Source organism: Geotrypetes seraphini, chromosome 5 (genome assembly GCF_902459505.1).
Source record: "Geotrypetes seraphini chromosome 5, aGeoSer1.1, whole genome shotgun sequence".
Lineage (NCBI taxonomy): Eukaryota > Metazoa > Chordata > Amphibia > Gymnophiona > Dermophiidae > Geotrypetes > Geotrypetes seraphini.
Window position 1 is genome coordinate 200,197,997 of NC_047088.1, and position 14,113 is coordinate 200,212,109.

The 14,113-nt window shown below is 41.0% G+C and overlaps 2 protein-coding genes across 4 annotated transcripts in view; both read right to left on the minus strand.

Annotated features, from left to right (window-relative positions):
* The window catches only part of PDK1 (pyruvate dehydrogenase kinase 1), a 52,480-nt gene extending 49,136 nt beyond the window's left edge, over nt 1-3,344 (minus strand). The window contains exon 1 of one of the 2 annotated variants that reach the window (XM_033947004.1): nt 2,886-3,344. In XM_033947004.1, the coding sequence (XP_033802895.1) occupies nt 2,886-3,003 (118 nt within the window). In that variant the 5' untranslated portion in view covers nt 3,004-3,344. The remainder of the gene's footprint in view (nt 1-2,885) is intronic. The other variant, XM_033947003.1, reaches the window with a different exon arrangement.
* Nucleotides 3,345-11,382: 8,038 nt separating this feature from the next.
* ITGA6 (integrin subunit alpha 6) overlaps nt 11,383-14,113 on the minus strand; it is a 143,903-nt gene continuing 141,172 nt past the window's right edge. The window contains exon 25 of one of the 2 annotated variants that reach the window (XM_033944748.1): nt 11,383-12,670. In XM_033944748.1, coding sequence (XP_033800639.1) covers nt 12,509-12,670 — 162 coding nt within the window. In that variant the 3' untranslated portion in view covers nt 11,383-12,508. The remainder of the gene's footprint in view (nt 12,671-14,113) is intronic. The other variant, XM_033944749.1, reaches the window with a different exon arrangement.

Genomic DNA, 14,113 nt, shown 5'->3' on the forward strand with positions numbered 1-14,113 from the left:
ACATCTCTTACCTGATTGGGCACCGGCACCAATGCATAGAATGTGCCAGTGCCAGAAGATCCTCCCTCGTTGGTTTGGGCTGGGCTGGGCGGTGCGGTGCGGGAGATATCCTCCTTCTTCCTGCGCCGGGCTGGACTAGGCTTTGAGCATTTGCGCATGCTCAAAGCCTTCTGGTCTCGCTGTCTCTGAGATAATCTCGGAGAGAGCGAGACCAGAAGGCTTTGAGCAAGCGCAAATGCTCAAAGCCTAGTCCAGCCCAACGCAGGAAGAAGGAGGATCTCTCCCGCACCGCACTGCCCAGCCCAGCCCAGCCCAGCCCAAACCAATGAGGGAGTATCTTCGGGTACTGGCACTGGCACGTCCTGTGCATTGGTGCTGGTGCCCAATCGGGTAAGAGATGTTTTGCAGTGCTGGGGGGGGATGTAGGATCGCGGGGGAGGGGGGGTGACGCGAGTGGGGGGAGGATGCCGATTCACAGGGGGGATGCCGATCAGATTGAAAAAAAAAGTTGTAAAACGCGCTCACACGTATAACGCGCACGGTTTGTAAAATCGTGTATAACGCGCGCGTTATATGCGTGAAAATACGGTAAGCCCCATCACTGCTTGATGAATCCCCCCTTAGTGCAGAGCTCTAATGCATCGCTTTCTGCATTGGCCCCCTCTACCGCTTGAAAGAGCAGGAACTTTTTATAGGTTTTTTTTTATGTTATCTCATTTCTGTGGTGAATTCCTCAAGCATATATTATTCTACAATACAAAATAAGAACTCCAAAGATTCTAATGCAGAGTTTCTCAACTTCTTCAAACCAAGTATCCCCTAAGTCTAACAAATATCAACAGACCCCACCCCCATAATAATAGTACTAATTATAATGCAATTTCTTCCATTCATTTATCATATACACACACACAATATAATCTTATTAATACATAATGGTAAAATGTAAAAAACCACAAAGTATACTGTATGCAGAGAAAATGTTATTTATATTGGGGGGGGAGGGGGTTTCATAGGAGTCAAGACAGATTATTTTAAAATATGCAATGTCACCTCAGTAACAACTAAAGAAAAATAGACAAATATAGTGCAAAATATAGACAGTAGATATAAATTTTCAAAAATGACACATTTCGATCACTAAATTGAAAATAAAATCATTTTTCCTTCCTTTGTTGTCTGATGATTTCATGAGTCTCTGGTTGCACTTCTTTCTAACTGTGCATCCAATATTTCTTTCTTTCTGCCTCCTGCATGCTTCCTCTCCTCCGGACCTCATTCCCTTCCTCAACCAACATCTCTCTCTGTCCCTCCATGAGTTCATCTTTTCTTTCTTTCTCCTCCACCCCTATTGGCAACATGTCTCCCTCTCTCACTAACCATCTATCTTTCTCTCATTCCTTCTCTTGCTGCAAAGGGAGTGGGGAAAGAGAGAGAGCGATCTAGGGTGCATCTCTCCCACCCTCTCTACTGCCACATCCAATATTTCTCCCTCACACCCCCTGGATCATGTGCAGCATTTTTCACCATTGCCCACCAGCCCCATGCCCATTTCTCTTTTTATCACCTCTCCCTCACATCTCTCCCTCCATCACTATGTCCAACATTCCTCCCCCTTGTATCCCCTTCAATCTGTCCCTCTCCACCACCATACCCAACATTTCTCCCTCTCATCCTTTTCTATCTCAGGCCTCTCTCTATTAACAACAATTTTCCTCTTTCTCCTTTCCCCATGTGCACTATCTCTTTCCCTCTCCCAAATTTGTGCCCCTCCCATGTCCCAATGCACTCTTTCCCTCCCCTCCTTTCTTCCTTTGCCCCACAATCATGTCCTCTATCTCCCTTATTTCCTCACTCCAGGGCTGCACTCACTCCCTTCAGGGCTGCTCCTTCCTGCCTTCAACCACACAGGGACGCAGACAGCGGCTCTTGCACGCCTCATGTCAGAGAGAAGGCTTCCAGATCAGATACATGCAGTGTGCAAGAGCTGCTGCCTGCATCCCTTTACGGCTGAAGGCAGGAAGATGAAGCCCACCTGGAAGGTGGTAACTGGGATCCCCCAGTGTCCTGGAAGGCTTCCCTCCAACGTCAGCTCCGACATTGGAGGGAAGCCTTGTGGGTCAGCTTCATCGGAGGGGGGGGGAGGGGGTATGCAGCTGCAGGCGGCCATTATGGAGCAAGGGGGGCATGAGACCCACGCAGTGCCATGTACCCCCAACAAGCATCTCACGTAACCCTAAGGGTATGCGAACTGCATGTTGAGAAACTCTGCTCTAATGGGCCCCTGGTATGCTGCTGTACTTGACAGTACTAACTGCAATGTGAATCAGAAGAGGGGTCACTTGAAATACTTATTGCGCCCTTTGAAGAGTGAAAGTCTAAATTTACAGATCACTTATGTTGCAAGTTTCAAGTTTCAAGTTTATTAGCATTTGATTGATCGCTTATTACAAGCTAAGCGATGAACAATTTATTTAAAATAAATAGAATTTTCAAAGTACAACAATAAGTTGGGTTCAGATTCAAACAGACAAAACAGACTGACATGATACATAAGGAGAGAAAAAAAATGGGAGGGAATAGTTACAATATTTAATCTTTTTCATAATCTAAAAAAAGGAAGAAGAGGGGGCAGGAAAAAAACATGCGGAAAGGGAGTGTGAAAATTGGATAAAAAGTAATTTTAAAAATTACTTTTTATCCAATGTTGCCTGTTAATAGAGAGATTAATATAGACACCATCCACATGCAAGAAAAGACACACTGGTTATCTACAGTATTTATGGCAAAGGGCATGCAAAGGCAAACGTCTTACTGATAAACTATCGGCCCGAGGAGCAGGTTACTCTGCAAGGTAATCCCTCCCCCACCCCACCCCGACTCACCAAAATCCAGGAACTGCTTCATGGAAAGCGGGGAGGGCGAGAAGCGCGAGTAGAAGTCCACCTCCTTAAGGATGTTAACCACGGGGACGCTCTTCAATAAGCACCACAGGAGCCGCATCTCGCCGCCGTCTTCTCCCCCAGAGTTGCCGGGAACGATGCTCTTGCTCCCTCTCCTTCAGGCGTACGAGCTCAGCTGCAAGGGTATCTTTTGCTCCGCCGCCGCCGAAGCAGGGTCAGGAGCGGGCAATGCTCTGCTGCTCTCCGGCCTCGGGTATCCCCGCCATCCAAAGGCAAAAGGGCTTCTTAACCCCACCAAGCCACAGGGAAAACGCGTAAAGCCCAGTGCATCTAAAGCCGACGCGCTATCTCGGCGAGCCCCTAACCTTCCCTTAGAAACAGTGCGGGTACTGCCGCTAACCAATCAGCTAGCGCGCAGCTCGGGGATCAGCTGGAGTCTTACGTGACGTAATGACGTTCTCGCGCTGGCTTTGAAGGAGATAACCTACAGGTTAAAAGGTTATACAGTAGTGAATGATATTGTATCTTTTGTAATGTCGGCCAAACATCTGTCCAATTAATAAGTGAGGAGCTGCTAAAAGTACATTATGTAAAAATAGGGGCCTTGATAATTTCGGTGGCAAGGGTATTGCTGTGGAGCAATCTGACAGGACCACTCAGGTTACTTCCAGACGTCCAGAAATGTAAGGTGCTGAAAACAACTTTGGGCTCCTTTTATCAAGCCGCCCTAGCAGTTTAGCACGCATTAAACTGCCAGCTGCACTAGCAGCTAATGCCTGCCTTGAGCAGGCCGTAGTGTTTATGGCCAGTACGGGGGTTAGCGCTTAAAAGTCACGTGCGCTATCCCCACTAGCACGACTTGATAAAAGGAGCCCTTTATTTGTAGGGGCCTTCTTTTGAAAGATTGATTTATTATTTGAAAGTTTGTAGATGAACGTGTATTGTCTAGTGTTGTATTGTTTATTTTCATTATTATGTAGACTTAAGCAGGCTAGAATTATTATTTTTTTAATTAATAAATAAAATAATTGTAAAATCTCACATTCATATAGGGGTCCTTTTATCAAGTCGCGCTAGCAGGGTTAGTGCATCGGACATTCAGCACGCGCTAACTCCCACGGCGGGCTAAAAAACTAACGCCTGCTTAAAGCAGTATTAAGCGCGTTAAACCCGTACCGCAGCTTGATAAAAGGACCCCATAGTAAATTCGTTAAAGTACCTGTAGATTTATGTTAGGACTAGCATAGCGCTGATAATATTTTACACTTTCTTGATGTCCTTAAAGATCAGTGTTTTTAAAAAGAACATAGATTACAATGAAGCTCTAGGACCTCTCACCCAGAAGATATTCCACTCATCCTAGGATATTTGATCATTTAAGTCGTGTTTCCATATTTCCTGGGTACCAATACAATTTTTTTTTTTTGCGTGAAATAGTTTTTTCAATAAAAATGTCCAATAAATAAGTGCTATAAAATAGTGAGAAGTCCCATTTCTTCTTTAGAACATAATTGCAGCCACCTGAAGAACTGAGAATTATGTACACAACATGGCACCAGGCTACATGATAACCAAGCTTCTTCCATACGTGCCAAACAGGCAACTCCGTACCCAGGGTGAAACATGCTTCAAAACACCCCCTTGCTCGTGCCCTTCAACTGCAAAACCATTCCCTTAACAAATTGATTCACAATGCTTCTTCTTTGCCCTGCAGATCCTGCAATTGTGTGCCTTTAATATGATCTTTAACATATGTTACTCCTCCTCCTTTTCTTCCTACCCTGTCTTTCCTGAACAAATTATAGCCCAGTATAACTACATCCCAGGTTGAAAAGGTGATGCTAGGTTGCATAGGGAGAGGTATGGCCAGTAGGACAAAGGAGGTATTGATGCCTCTGTATAAGACTCTGGTGAGACCCCATTTAGAATATTGTGTACAATTCTGGAGGCCACACTTTCAAAAATATATAAAAAGGATGGAGTCAGTCCAGACGAAGGCTACTAAAATGGTGTGTGGTCTTCATGATAAGGCATGTGGAAAATCTCAATCTGTATATTTTGGAGGAAAGTGGGAGAGGGGAGATATGCTCTAGAGTAACAGAAAGGGTGGTAGATGCGTGTAACAGTCTCCCAGAAGAAGTGGTAGCAACAGAGACTGAATTCAAGAGGGCCTGGGATAGGAGAGAGAGAGATAATGGTTACTGTGGATGGGCAGACTAGATGGGCCATTTGGCCTTTATCTGCCATCATGTTTCTAAGCGTTGGATATGTCAAATTGAAACAAATTGAGTGGGATGGAGGCAAGAATGTGCTTCAATGTAGGTGGAGAGTTGTTTGCAGACATGTGTTTCAAGAAGTTTGGTTTGTACTGGGATTCCAGCTATGGGTCTGTAATTAGAGGGGCTCAAGAGGTCTACGTTCTTCTTACCTACCCACTGTGCTTATTATTCAGGGCAGCCACAATACCTGGCATCATTGTTGCTTCCTTATACATCTATTAGCATGCTGTTTACATGTTTCATCTCCTGTGGTAGTTCAGAACAAGGCTACCCATAAATCATCTTTTACATATATGGTTCCTGTGTTATGTAATACACTCCCCCAAACTTTAGATGTGAAAGCAATCGTCAGGATTTTAAGAGCACTGAAAACCTGATTTTGAGTTTGCTCAGCCTGGAGCACACAAACCAGGCAAGCTGACAGGAAATGTGTCTTACTTCTGGTTTGGCCTTCCTTTCCCTTTTATATTGCGAGGGGAGAAGTTGAGGTATTGACGTTTTTAAATGTAGATATGGTGTCCTATTGTGTCTGTCTTTTAGTGTTGTGGCCTCCACCCTTGATATTCATTTCCTATATAATTTTGCAAACTACTTTGTCGTCTGTTGTATAGAAGGTGGTAAAACACATGTAATAAACAAACCTAGGTTCAAATGATTATGGTGCAACACATTTCAAAAGGATGCAGTTATTCCAGCCATGGCAGCTAAAACTCCGCCTTTTTGGACCATGTTTCGGTTGGAACCATGATATTTCAATATATATTTTCTAAATACACAAAGAGGGCCATTTTCAATGACATCCAGATACGAGTTTGGATGCATTGCGGAAGACACAAAAATCCACCATCAAACATACCCATTTTCAAAACTGCAAACATCTATCTTGTTTTTTTCGAAAATGACCATTTTTCAGATGTGCAACTATCTTTTTGAACCCTTTTTGAAAAAAAACACAACCAAAAGAAAAATGCATAGAGCAAGCCATTGGGATGTAGAGGGGCCCAGCATTTTTAGTAGACTAGCCACACAAGACATCCCAGTAGAGCAGTAGGGCATCTTAGGGGGAGCTTCACATACATCCCAGGTACACATCTCATCATAACCCCTTTATATTGTGTTCCCCCACTTTAAGTGGGCTTTTGCTCAGTTTCTAACAAGTTTAAGTGTTTATGCTAAGATGTGTAAGTAAAGTGTGCTCTATAGACTTGTATCCCCAGAAGGCTTTGCTTCTCCCAGAGAGCTAGACTGCAGCCACAGAGCTTAAGCCCACCCTACTTCTTCAGGCTGAGAGAAAGCAGTTGCCATAATTGTGGACCGCATGGCTACATGAGAACCTGAGTCTAGCATTATTCTTCCACCAGGTTTTCACCCTTTATTTCTAACAATCTAATACAGCTTAGGCTGCAATATCTAAGACTGGAGCACAGTGTTATCTTCCACAAGGTGTGGACACACTCCCAGCTTTCCCTTGAATAGAATGGGCTGGTAGAGTGAGAAGATTATGTGAAAGTTGAACTGCCTTGAAGTCAAAAATTGTGTTTATTCTTTACTTCATGTTATTCAAGAACTACAAAGTTTGTATAACACTAACAAGATTACAGAAGTAAGGGTTAACTGAATAGAAGCCTCATACAATTACCAATATAACTCAGAGTGAGTTCAATAGTGCTTGGCCATTCAGAGGAGTCCTTGTTTTTCAGTACAAAACCTGAGGGAATCTATGGTAAAGACCATTCAGTACAAGCTGTAGACAGTACATATTGTGTGGTGAACCAAAACCACAATAGCCCTTATGCCTGCAGGCATCATCTATATGGTGGCCCAGTAGGTTTTAGTGAGCCCACACACTCCAACAGAAGTGTAGTAGAATGGGATTTGGACCTAGGTTGCCTTCTTTGCAGTCCATTACACTACCAGGCTACTCCAGAGACCTGCTTGCTGTTCTAATAAGACAGGTATGTACTGTTTCAGTTATATCTTTGGGGGTGGGAGGGGTCAGTGACCACTGGAAGAGTATCCCTCTAGTGGTCATCTGGTCAGTTTGGGCCCCTTTTTGGCATTAATTCATTTTAAAACAGGTCAAACATCCTGGACGTATTCTAAAATGTTTGCTTATTGCAGAACAACATCCAGGTCATAAGCCCGCCCTAGTCCCACCCACACTACACCTCTAAAATACCCCCTTGAGATTTAGATGAACTGTGGATGAACAGCATAGAAATCCAATTAGAAAGTAGCTTTCAAAAATAGTGAATCTGAAGGGTTTGGCAAGAAAACCATCCATCTGCCCTTTTATGTCACTTTTTGGATGTTTTTCTTTTTTGAAAAGGAGTCCCAAAATCTACTGCTTTGTGTTACCATTTCATCCATAATAACACACAGGAAAAATTTGGCCCCTTAGATATACAAAACACTACCAGAGCAACAATTTAATTGAAAATGTTTTTATTTCAAAACATCTGTACAAATATCCACATGGAAATTGCATAACAGAATGATGGCTTGTATAAAGTTGTTTTATTAAACGAAAAACTAAATCAGTAAACTCAGCTCAAGATGTTTAAACATTGAAATTCTAACACTCATGTAACTGCAAAGTATGCTATTCTTGCACAATTTGGCATAATAAAAAGATAAGCAGACCTTCTGAAAGTAGCATCAACACATAAATAAATTGAACAATATCCCAAAAGGTCTGCAGTGCTTACTGAGATCTGTGTAGAGTTCCCATCCTTATTCAACTTTACAACAAACTAATTATTTTAAAAATAGTTCTTCAAATAGCAATATACTAGGGAAAGCACAGGGGAAATAAAAGCTAATGACAGATATATGCATCAGGACTTATCCAAGTTGCAACACTGAGCCATACCCAGATTTTCAGTTGCTTTGTAGGGACAATAAGAGTTGCCATACTTGGACAGACCGAAGGTCCATCAAGGCCAGTATCCTGTTTCCAACAGTGGCCAACCCAGGTCTCAAGTATCTAGCTAGATCTCAAGTAGTAAAACAGATTTTATGCTACTTATCCTAGTAAAAAGCAATGGATTTCCCCAAGTCATCTCAATAATGGCCTATGGACTTTTCTTTTAGAAAATTATCCAAGCTCTTTAAACCCTACTAAGCTAACTGATTTCACCACATTCTCTGGCAACAAAATCCTAAAAATCTTGATAGCTTCAGATCAGTCTTGGAGCAGAGCCCAGATGAAGCCTGAAGTTACTCAGACCCTGGCAATATTGGGTGCCATTATCCGAATAACCAAGAACAACAAAAATATCCCTGGTCATCAGGATAACGGCACTGAATATTGCAGTTATCCGGGTAACTTTTAGTGCTGCCCATTATATCCAAATATTCCACACTACCCAATACCAGTTACTGGCACTTTTAACATCCAGGTATAAACTTAACCACAGTAGCCAACCTTGGGGAAAAAAATGCTGACTGCTACTGCTGAATATCAGGCTATAAACTTTTAAAATTATTTTTCTTTCATGGGTAAAGCATTACAGATTTATTTTATTTTTTATCTTTCATGGTTGCTTTCTGAACACTATTCAACTCATCTCTTTCACTAAAGAGCCCTTTTACTAAAGCTTAGCACACTAATAAACATTGCATGTGCTAAATGCCACATGGCCCATAGGTATAAAATAGAACATGTAGTTATTTAGCACATGCCTTCTGTTAGTGCACACTAATCTTTAGTTAAAAAAAAGCTCCTAAGTCTCCTTGAGATAGAACAGAGAAGTTGAAGAGCAAATCACTAGCAGAGATGAATGAGAAAGTTTATACAGTAGTAAGTTTTTCTAATATGACAAAATATATGTCCTTAAGGGCATCCATTTGTCCAGTACTTGGGAAAATGCTTTAAAACAAAGTTAAAACACACGGAGAACAATTTAAAAAAATAAAAATTTAACATGAATATAGCATATGGCAAAAATACAGTATCAGATATATTTGACATTCACTCAGAGAATCAAACTGCAATATGGGTAAGCCAAAGACAATCTGTCTCTGTAGGGTGGTCCAAAAAGTTAATTTATACATTTCATTTGTTCACAAGGCTAATCATATTCTTTTATATAAAAATGAAAACGCACAGAATTTTACTTAAAGTTTAGGGGTCACCCCACCTCACTGTTTTTTAAACCTACTGCCAAGCTTATATTGTAATTATTGTGTACTCAACAAATATCAACGGTCTGTGTCATAAGAGCTGCCTTTGATGTAGAAGGAAACTTCTTTGGTGGCTGGCCACTAGCCGAAGAACAAATTGCTTCTGTTCTTCATCTTTTGTCAAAGTATCATCGTATTTTTTAATGAGACTTATCCCTCGTTCTGCTGCATCATTAACAACAGTCAGTTTGGATGCCCGATTCCAAAGTTCCTTGAAAACTTGATCAGTCCACTCTGTGGGAAGTTTATTTAGGAATATTTTCACTTTTGTTGATCCTCCTTCATATCAAGAGATCAAAAAAATGACTGTTCTCTGTATTACAAAACTTTCAAAGGCCACAGGTTCCATTTCATCTGTATGCTTGAGACATCGTGGAATGTCTGCAACGGTAGACGCTGTAAGTTTTGCATCATTCGTAGCTTTGTTTCTAGTGCGATTCTGTCATCAAAAAAGGCAAGTGTTGCTAGGTGCTCGGACAGAAACCATAGACGTCTGGAAATGGCCGCGAGTACCTTGTTTGCAACAGTTTTATTCGGATATGTGTTGAGAGTAGACAGCAGTAGACGTCATTATATGGAGCCCTAATTCCCATTGGCTCGATCACATACCACCATCGCTGACTCACATGCCAACTTATAGCTTTCTGGTAAAGGTTTTCCTTCGTCATAGTGATGAAAATTGACCAGTCGAAGAACATCCAGTCCACGTGGCAGTCTAGCAGTTGACAGCAGACAGACTGACTTCCCAAGGAGCCAGTTTTCTGATGCAGATCGCAAACTAGACAACACCATACAAACTAATTATGTGCAATCACCTACATACATAAACTGCACATGCTGGGGTGACCTCTAAATATTGTCTAATCAAGCTGAAATTTGACACGAGTAAGACATACCAAGTGGACAAAAATAAACCTTGTGGAGATAAGATTTGACAAGGTTGATTTTTTTTGCATAATATGGTGGACCACCCTACTGTCTCAGCACTGGAGATTTGCAGTATTTCAGTAATCCCACCATAAATCTTTACAGACCTGTTACAAACTGTGGCAATCAGTTTTTTGAAATTATTGATGAGCAAAATGTTAGCAGTCTCAAAAGATTTCTCCTAGGCAAAAATAGGAAAAATGTCTTTGAAGGTGTTTTGTGTCACTCTTTCATGCAACTACAATTCTTTTCTAGGCACAGTGTGAATTTGCACAGAATGAAACCTCCAAGTTTCAATTTTGAATTCAAGAGACTAAGTACTACTTTGGTCTAATTATTATCAGAAGATAAAGAGATTGACAAACATTGGAGATTAAAATATTTACTTCTGGGGGAATTCTGCACACAGTATTTAAAAAATTCTTCATACTATATTTATCAAAATAATACTGTATAAACCAAGTCAAATTTGAAAAAGGAAATAAACTTTTTATTCATATATGCAAAGTTTTAAAGTTTCTGATGCAGATTTTCCCCAGAAATCTTCCCCAGCACTTCTGACTGTTGGTGATTTTACTTAAGTCCAAGAGAAACTCTGAGCTGCAGTCAAAACAAGCTTCTTGCAGCTGCCAATATTTGCATCGACAGCGATGGTGTTCATAGTTGTTACTACAAAAGGTTAGCAGCTGAAAGCAACTGCTGCCTGCAACACCTTTTAGGATTCATAAAGCCAAATGAGTACTGAATGAGAGCCCTAGTTTTTCTTTCTCAGTACTCCAGAGATCTGGAAGCTTACCCATAAGGCAGTAAATCACTCTCCCCCTGAATATTATCCCCTCTTTCTCTAGATCAATCTCTCTCCCCCACACATATTACCTTATGTCCTGTCTCACCCCACCAGTACCTTTTCTTCCACAATTTATCCCAGATTTTCCCCCCCTAGAACTCTTTATATAGCTGATTCTTTTGCCTTCCCTCTCCAAATCTCCCAGTGGCTCTACAGCAGGGGTGTCCAATGTCAGTCCTCGAGGGCCGCAATCCAGTCGGGTTTTCAGGATTTCCCCAATGAATATGCATGAGATCTATGTGCATGCACTGCTTTCAATGCATATTCATTGGGGAAATCCTGAAAATCCGACTGGACTGCGGCCCTCGAGGACCGACATTGGACACCCCTGCTCTACAGGCATCCCCCATCTCCTGCCATTATAATCCTCTTCCCTTGCTGCACACTGCCCAAAATCTAGCAACGGTTCTCAAAAATCTCACACAAAGAGCAACAGTCTTTGGGCACCATGTGGATCACACTCACAGTTGCATGATACAAGAAGGAGAATACACAGGCTTTTCTTCTCTAACCTGGATTCCCCCTGCATTGACTCAAACTCTTCCTGCTAGCTCATGGAGCCAGCTGTTAGATTGTCATACAGAGAAAAAGGTAATTCTGCATTACACAGTATTCCCCTAGGAGTAATTATGTGCAAAGGATTAAGACATTTGAGCCTGTAGAAAACCATAAAAAAGTCTATTAGGTGTGAACTAGACATATGACCTACAAAGAAAGCTTTAGGTCAAAAATGTAAAGGATTAAGGAAAATACTATTTACAGTACAAAATCTCTAAATTTTACATCAAGCTAACAACATGGAGACAACACTGCAACTATAATACAGTTTACACATTTCAGATTCAGTTGATGTTAAGGACAATTTTTTCCTAATTTTACTGTGACTCCCAAATAGTGCTTCTTTGTATTTTTATTTTAATGATGTGTCCACTTTTAAAAGTGAACCAGAAACATACCATTAACTTTAGGGTAAGACAAATAGGCTAGAATTAAAAAGTCCAGACAGTCTGAGCAATCCAATCTGCACTGGTCAAGAAGAGACTGAATCCAAACAGCACCTTATTCACCAGCAGTAAATGCAACATCACTGTTTATCTGATGTGGTAAATAAAAATATATATATATATATATATACTGTATATATATATAGCACAGCTCAAAAAGGGGAAAACTTGTCTCTTAGAATTTAGCTGTGCAAAAAACAAACAAAAAACCTCAATTTAAAAGTAACAATATCCACACAATCAAAAGGGTCGTATGTTTGCCTGAAACCAGTATTCCTTTAATTTCCAGCAGGTTTTTTTTCTTGAAACTACCATTCTCTTCCCTTCACCCTACAAAAACAAAAAAATAAAACCAAATTCTTCTTAGGAATAACTTTCATTTTCGTTCCATTTTGTCATCCACTGCTTTTTTTCCAGACTGTCTTGAAATTTTCCATCCTTGTACTGTCGCTCCTCTTTACGAATTCGTACAGCATGATATCGAGGAATATTGTCATCGTACCTGGAACGCTTAAAGAAGCCACACTGCAAAAAAAAAAAAGAAGTTGAACTTCACTTATAATCACAACAAGAAGAAGCAGCATAGCTGAATTGAAATGCTAGCTTTTAATGAATTGCCAACAGAAAGTTTATAGAGAAAAGAAAGCATCAAGCGAACCCATGCTTAAAGTTAGGGGAATTAAAAAGAAAAATGAAGTCAGTAGTCAAGCTGGATTGCAGGAGTAAAAGCAAGCCTGGGGTATAGTTTTAGCCAATCTCTCCCCCAACTATGGTGCCTTGATCCCCCTCCCCATCCGTGTAATTTGCTATATCTCTCCTCCCATCCCTAATCTGTGATATGGTATCTTCCCCTCTCTAAAGTCTCCCTCTCCTGCTGGACCAGGTGAAGCACTGGCTCATGTAACTGAAGATAAAGGGTATCAAAATCTCGGTCTGCCATCTATCCCTCTGGAAGTTTGAAGGTAGACCAGACTAGGATTTTGGCGCCCTGCTATCATGGGTCTCACCTAGTCCATAGGTTGAGCTGGTCCTGTCCCCTACCCTTAATCTCCCTCAAGCAGTAAAAGAAAGACCAGAAAGAACTTTCATTCCGACTCATAACCTATATTTCATGAATGGGATGGCAGTTTTAGGCAAATAATTTGGAGTATTTTTTTAAGGATATGCATTTTAATAACAATCTTCCCCATTTGGATTTGAGAATTAACTAAACAAATTCAATTGAATTACCTGCAAATGTTTATAGGAACAATGTATTTAAAATTTTTGAACACAGAAACAGGGATTTTAAACAAATTACATGCTTCATCTATTAAGCAGAGATAGAAAATCTCTTTCCTGTTAGAGAAAAACACTGAAGTTTTTTGCTAGAAGGAATGGATCATCTTGTCACGACCATAATATCTGTGTGGTTTTTTTATCTGTATGTTTTTGTTCATCTGTTTTGACTAGATTAAGCTCCAATGAGGAGTGACTGTCTAGGTGTGTACGTGTGCATAAAGTGCTACATATGCCTAGTAGCACTATACAAAATATTTAAAAAGCAATAGTAAAAATACACCTGAAGGCGAGAAAGGTAGTGTTTTGGAATGCCTGTGAGAGTAGCTTTTAGGCTGTAACAGAGCAAAATAGATTGTTCTAGACCAGGGGTCATCGAGAGCCACAGGCAGGTCAGGTTTTCAGGATATCCAAAATGAATATGTATGAGATGGATTTGCATGCACTGTCTCCTTGAGATGCAAATTATCTCATGCATATTTATTGTGGATATCCTGAAAACCTGACCTGCCTGTGGCTCTTGAGGACCAGAATTGCCTACCTCTGCTCTAGACCATGAGATCTGCAGTTTGCATTAATAGGCATGGAAAGCACCACCTGAAAGAATTAAGGGACCCTTTTACTAAGCTGCATTGAACAGCTAATGTGGCATTATCCACTCAGTAAACAGTGGCACAGTCCCATACTACT